We start from the raw sequence: 6,164 nt of genomic DNA, 5'->3' as shown, positions 1-6,164 counted from the left end.
CGCACCTTATCTTGTTGTTAATGGCTTCTGATTTGCACTACATAAAGACAAAATTTTCGAACTCCCCTTTGATGTAGGATTAAACAAGCTATGTGAATGCTAAATGATGGAATATTGTTTTGTTGAAAACAATTGAATTTGGGATTAAAAATCATCTTATATGTATATGTTCAAAATCTTAAGATGTTTTTTATGCATCTTACTTAACAATACATATGAGCCATATGGCTTTACTTCATAGCTGCTTCTTATGTATCTTAAGATGTTTATATGAGCTTTTAAACTAAGGCTTCATTTGGGACGACTTTCTTAATGCTTCTGAAAATAGTTTTTTAGCACAAAAATTAAAACAAAAGCTGCTTTAAGAAGCTGTAAGAAAGCCATCACAAACAAAAGAACCATCCATAGTCTGGACTGTAAAGAACCGTCCGGATGTGAGTGTACACAGAATATACACTGAGTATAATTTTGTACATAGTTTGATTTTTTTTTTTTTTATATACAGTGTGTACAAAAACTATGTACGCTCACATCCAGATAGTTCTTTATCGTCTGGACTTCGCACGGAATAATTTCTGTAAACAAAGTCTAAGAGCCTCTATATTATTTTTGATAGATCTAACTTTCATATTGATTTAGAATGGTGTCAGGGGCTTAATGCTGGATATGTATGACTTCCGCAATGACATCTGGCTCTGCCACTCCTTTGGCGGCAACTGTTACAACTTCACTGCATTTGTAAGCTCTCTAAGTTAAAAGAAATCTCATCATATATAGTTTACTTTAGATATATTTCATGCCAAAGTACTAAATAAGCACTCAATGTCATCTTAACCTCAGCAACCAGCCCTTGACGTGCTCAAAGAAATCCAATCATTCCTGGAAGCAAATCCTTCAGAAGTCATAACCATATTCATTGAAGACTATGTCAAAACTCCCAACGGCCTCACTAAGGTCTTCACTTCTGCTGGCCTCATGAAGTATTGGTTTCCTGTATCTCGTATGCCGAAGAACGGCGGCAACTGGCCTTTACTCAGTGAAATGATCAACAAGAATCAGCGTTTGATCGTTTTTACATCAAAATCAGCAAAAGAAGCTTCAGAAGGCATTGCGTATGAGTGGAGATATGTAGTAGAAAATCAATGTATGAATACTGGAAAAAAGAAGCATTTTATCTAGGGGTGTCAGTCAATATTTGACATGACCCGAAAGTCCGACTTGAATCCGACCAAAAATTTTGGGTTAGGTCAACCAGGACCCGAAATGGGTCGGATTCGGGTTTAACAATTCGACCCGTTTCAAAAATTGGGTTGGGTTCGGGTTAACTCTTTGACCCGAAATTGGCCCAAATTGACCTGTTTTTTATCCAAAAACCCGTGGGTTCGGGTCACAGGTTGGGTTTGGGTCAAACCCGAAATTGAACTAGCACTATTCGGGTCAACATGAACTTGACCCATTTTTGCAAACGGGTTGATTTTTTGGACCCGAACACGACCTACTTCTGGTTCGGGTCTACACGACACGACCCGAATGATCCGGAACCGTGAAAAAATTGCTAGTGTTTGGGCCAAAAAAAAGGACCAAACTCTGCTTTTCGGGTAAAAAACCGGTCGAAAATGGGTCAATTTCGGGTTTTCGGATAAAAAGCGGATTTTTGGGTAAAAAACGGGTCAATTTCAGGTCAAATGGTTAACCCGAACTCGAACTGATTTTTAAAACGGGTCGAATTGTTAAGCCGAAACCCGACCCATTTCGGGTCCAAGTTGACCATAACTTGGAGTTTTTGTGTCTGATTCGAGTAGGATTTTTGGGTTATGTCAAATATTGACACCCCTAATTTTACCTACCATTTGAGTTTTTTATCAATTCGTTACCTTTAATGTGCAGATGGAGATGGCGGAATGAAAGCTGGTTCTTGCCCGAATCGAGCTGAATCATCCCCCATGAACGCCACATCAAGATCGCTTGTTCTGATGAACTATTTCCCTGACATTCCTAATCTTGCAAATGCTTGCAAGGAGAATTCAGCTCCTCTTATCGACATGCTGAACACTTGCCACAATATGTCTGAAAACCGATGGCCTAACTTCATAGCTGTGGATTTCTATAAGGTCTTTTTTTTTTCTTGATAATCACAGCAAGAATCTTATCAAATTGCCTTAGTTTTATTGTATGAACGATCCATACTGTTACATGCTGCAGAGAAGTGATTTAGGGGGAGCTTCTCAAGCTACAGATGACGCCAATGGACGTCTTATTTGTGGATGCAGTGATATTTCTTATTGCAAGGTATTAGCTTATGTAAAATTAATGGAGAGAAAATAGTCAAATGAATACAAATATCACTGTGTGAGTTCTTCTGAAAGTACTTATCAGAAATCACTTTCCTTGTTGCAGATTAATGGCTCATTTGGCTCATGTGATGTGACGCCTAAGCCTGTAGATATTGATACTCAAGGAAGTGCAGAGAAGAGGAAAGCTGTTTCTGCAGTAGGTCGGATGTCACATCCAGAAAACCTGCTATGGATGGCTGGATTAATTGTGGTCTTCCTTTTTGGGAGCTTGTAGGTATAATATCTTTGCTGGTGGGAACTTGTGATTGTAGGGCTAATCAAGCCTTTTGCTTTTAATGTGTTATATTAGGTCCTTTTTTTGTATTATTATTATTTTAGATATGTTTTAATCTATACAGCATTATTTCATCATTATTTGCTAAGATTGGAATCATTATTTTATGTACTGTGAGGGGAAGTTCCACTACAAAAAAAAAAAAAAAAAGTTAATTTATGAAAAAGGAAAATTTATTTTGAGGTTGAACCATTTGAAATACCTATTGTCTTCTCTTTTTTTTTCCCCCTCTAATCTTCTTTTTCTTATTATTATAGTTTGGAATATTCACGGTGATAGATGGAATGTTTAATGTCCTAATTTTGTAGGAAGATTGACAGATTGTCTCATATTGATGCGAAAGTCCTGTGGAGATCGACAGACAGATGGTTGTCTGGCGGTGGACCCATATTGATCCCCTTGATTATGGAGCATTTGTCAAGCATTTATGTGCCCAAATGAGATTAGAATTAATCGTTGTTAGGGTTGTTGGATTCGTCTCGTCAAGCCGCTCGATTCTACTATAAGCATGATATATTTGAATATCATTTTTTCATCCAATTTGTACTTTGAACCTCCCAAATGTGTCTTGGTCCTCTAATTTTGACCTATATAGGCTCGAGATTCATGCCAGACCAAAACGATTTTTGTGACATATCACTTATATAGTAACCCTTAGCTGTAGAACACTCAACTCAAAAGCCACCATCAGCGATGCTACATAGGGATATAATTGCTAAATGAAAGTTTGGGATTTTTAGTAAGTAGACAGGCAATCCTTAATAAGTAAACCTTAAATGGGAGTCATATTGATGCAGCGCATCATTGGAGCCAGGACCACTTACCGTTAGCTTGCAGTTCCCACCTCCACCTTTTACTCTATTCGGTTATGGCCAGTACTAGTTTACCTTTTGGGCTGTTAGTCCTCCTTTTAGTATTTCTTACTTAGTATTTTATTTGAGTATTTTAGCTACAGGTTTTATATACCCTCAGGTGCTGCGGGAGAAAGCAGCTTGTCTTTACACCAAAGTTATTTGCTTCAATAGAAAACCCACCCGGGCTCATCACCGCCTGGGGTCTTACTGTTCCATTGGTTGCCCCTTTGTTTTTCTAGCTTTTCTTGCAGGGTCCTCGCGGAAGCCTTATCGACGGACGACGATCGCGGGTTGCATCACATATGCTTGTAATGATGATGAGCTAGTATTCTATAACATTTTTGCTGTCCATGCGATTTTAGGAAATTAATAATGCATTGGGTGATACTCATCCTTTAAAGCTTTTATAGAAACTATAAGCCTAAAAGAAGTTAAGCTCCAAGGAATAATTTGTTTCGACCTATATATGCTAACTCTTAATTGGTCTCTATAAAAATATTGGTTGAATTGGCTAATTCTCGTTCATTTGTAGTTAGCTCCATCCTTAGAGTACCAATATATTACTTGAATGATCTTTGCAGTCAAAATGAGTAATGGACAGTAGAAATAATTTGCAATCACTGAAAAGCTTCAGTTCACATTAGCAAGGAAATGTTAGTTAACTTGCACTTCAATTTAAACTAAAATTTTAAATATTCTCATTTTGCATTCTTATTATCTTTCTAATTTTTTTATTACTATTTAGGTTTTATTTGGAATTGCTTTCTCACTGCTATGTTTTTCAAATCATAATTATAATTTTCATTTGATCACTATTATTTAGCTGTTTGCAAAAAAAAAAAATTATGCTAGGAAGTTCATTTCTACAGCAGCGTTTTAAAAAGTTATTTTCTCCGCATCAACTCTATATTCACTTCTATAAAAAATTATAATAATCATCCCAAATAAATTCTTAGTCATTCTTGAAACTAAAATTTTATTATTACTCATGAATAAATTTAGATATATTAATTTACCAGAACTTGTTAGTGCCGTCCTAAGGAGAAAGTATTCTATGAGGATACTGGACGGTTCACAGATCAATCATAATGCGTCACGTCATCCGGTACATAATGACCATTTATATAGAGAAAATAAATAATATGATGCATTGCAAACACCTCCAAACAAAATAATTTTTCCAGCCTAAGATTCCTCATGTCTGTACGAAATTAGCAGAACCAATGAGCTCTTGCAACGTCACTCCAAATGTTTATGGGCACTCTTACCGTTTAGCGCCTGTCGGTGGAGTTTTTATTTGGTCCGGTGCAAGGACCTAGAGGAAGGTTCGGTTTTGCCTAAAAAAGTGCAAATATCGAGTTTTTTGAAAAAATACCGAGTTTTTCAAAAAACTCGGTATTTGCACTTTTTACCTATTTTTGGCTAAAACCGAACCTTCCTCTACATCCAGTGAAAGGACCTAATAATTGCTCCTGTCGGTGGGGTTCACACCAATCATCCTTTTCGACAAAACATATGCGCAGCGTGATTCACGTGGTTGATTATGGTTTAATTATCATAATTAAGCAAAGCGTTTTTATTATAATCTTTAATTTTATATAATTTATTAACAAATCTTCTTTTTAATTTTAAATTTTTTAAAAGCTTAAGAATATTGTCTTCGTAAAGATTTTGAGCATATTTTCGTCTAAAAAAATTTACATATGAGGACTTGTTTTTATACAAATTATCCTCGTATGAATTAAGAGAGTTGAGCTTATCATTTTAAGTAAAAATTTAATTTAGCTCCAAATATTACTAACTTATAGTCTTATAATAGAAAAAATGTTCAGATTTTTAATAAATAGTATTATTATTACATTTGAGCAAACCTTTTAAAATTATATAATACATTGAAAATTTTATCTTTGTAAATTTAAATGTTTATTTGTAATTTATTTTATAACTAATTATCAAATTATGGAGTAATTTTAGAAATTTTATTATTATTATTATTATTATTATAGAAAATTTATTATAGTTTTATAAGTAAAATTATAATTAGCATAAAAAATTATCACATATATAGTAATTTAATACAAAGTAAATCATATTATAAATTATCAATTTAATTCTTAAAATAGAATCATATTATAATCATTTCTGATTTAGCTTAAGAAAAATAATTGAATACGTTTATTTCAAAATAAGATTCTTATTATTATCTTTAATGAATGATTAAGGGTCCGTTTCAGGAAAAATTATTTTGTGCAGATACTGAATGACATTCAGAAATCAACTTGAACGCATTACATCACTTTTTTGCTCTGTACTTTTTCTCGTTACCTCTTGGTACCAAATGATGTGACGTTTTCTGATTGGTGTCCGAACCGTACGATATCCAAATATAATAATTTCTCCCGTTTCAGACGGCTTTAATTTTTTATAAAGATGATTATAATAATGTTGAGAAAATAATTTTTTTAAAATATATTGTAGAAAATAATTTTTTTTTAAAACAGCAGGAAATAATGACCAAATGAAATTTATAATTATAATATGAAGAGAATGGATGAAATTATTCTGTTCAGATACAGACGTTGTATGGAGGTAAATCAAAATACGTCACATCATTTTTTCACTGTGATACTAGGGCTGTCTACCACCGTAGCGTATTTTGATTCACTTCCAACAGTTCGATAT

The 6,164-nt window shown here is 34.1% G+C and overlaps 1 protein-coding gene across 1 annotated transcript; it reads left to right on the top strand.

The window, feature by feature from the left end:
* Window positions 1–429: 429 nt before the first annotated feature.
* Window positions 430–2,697, top strand: LOC110104802 (PI-PLC X domain-containing protein At5g67130). Its single transcript, XM_020834061.2, has 5 exons — window positions 430–738; window positions 841–1,144; window positions 1,888–2,111; window positions 2,203–2,289; window positions 2,398–2,697. The coding sequence occupies exons 1-5, from the start codon at window positions 658–660 to the stop codon at window positions 2,566–2,568; spliced, it is 867 nt and encodes a 288-aa protein (XP_020689720.1). The 5' UTR covers window positions 430–657; the 3' UTR covers window positions 2,569–2,697.
* Window positions 2,698–6,164: the final 3,467 nt, after the last annotated feature.

The sequence above is a fragment of the Dendrobium catenatum genome, unplaced genomic scaffold, assembly GCF_001605985.2.
Source record: "Dendrobium catenatum unplaced genomic scaffold, ASM160598v2 fragScaff_scaffold_231, whole genome shotgun sequence".
Lineage (NCBI taxonomy): Eukaryota > Viridiplantae > Streptophyta > Magnoliopsida > Asparagales > Orchidaceae > Dendrobium > Dendrobium catenatum.
Note: the sequence above shows the minus strand (reverse complement) of the source record. Positions and strands in the feature narration are given on the sequence as shown.

What these genes read in the sequence shown, in the direction of transcription:
- LOC110104802 (XM_020834061.2), top strand. Translation starts at nt 658, where the DNA reads ATGCTGGATATGTATGACTTCCGCAATGACATCTGGCTCTGCCACTCC. An exon ending in GTTACAACTTCACTGCATTT is followed by an intron (nt 739 to 840) that starts GTAAGCTCTCTA and finishes TCTTAACCTCAG; the next exon opens with CAACCAGCCCTTGACGTGCT. An exon ending in ATATGTAGTAGAAAATCAAT is followed by an intron (nt 1,145 to 1,887) that starts GTATGAATACTG and finishes TTTAATGTGCAG; the next exon opens with ATGGAGATGGCGGAATGAAA.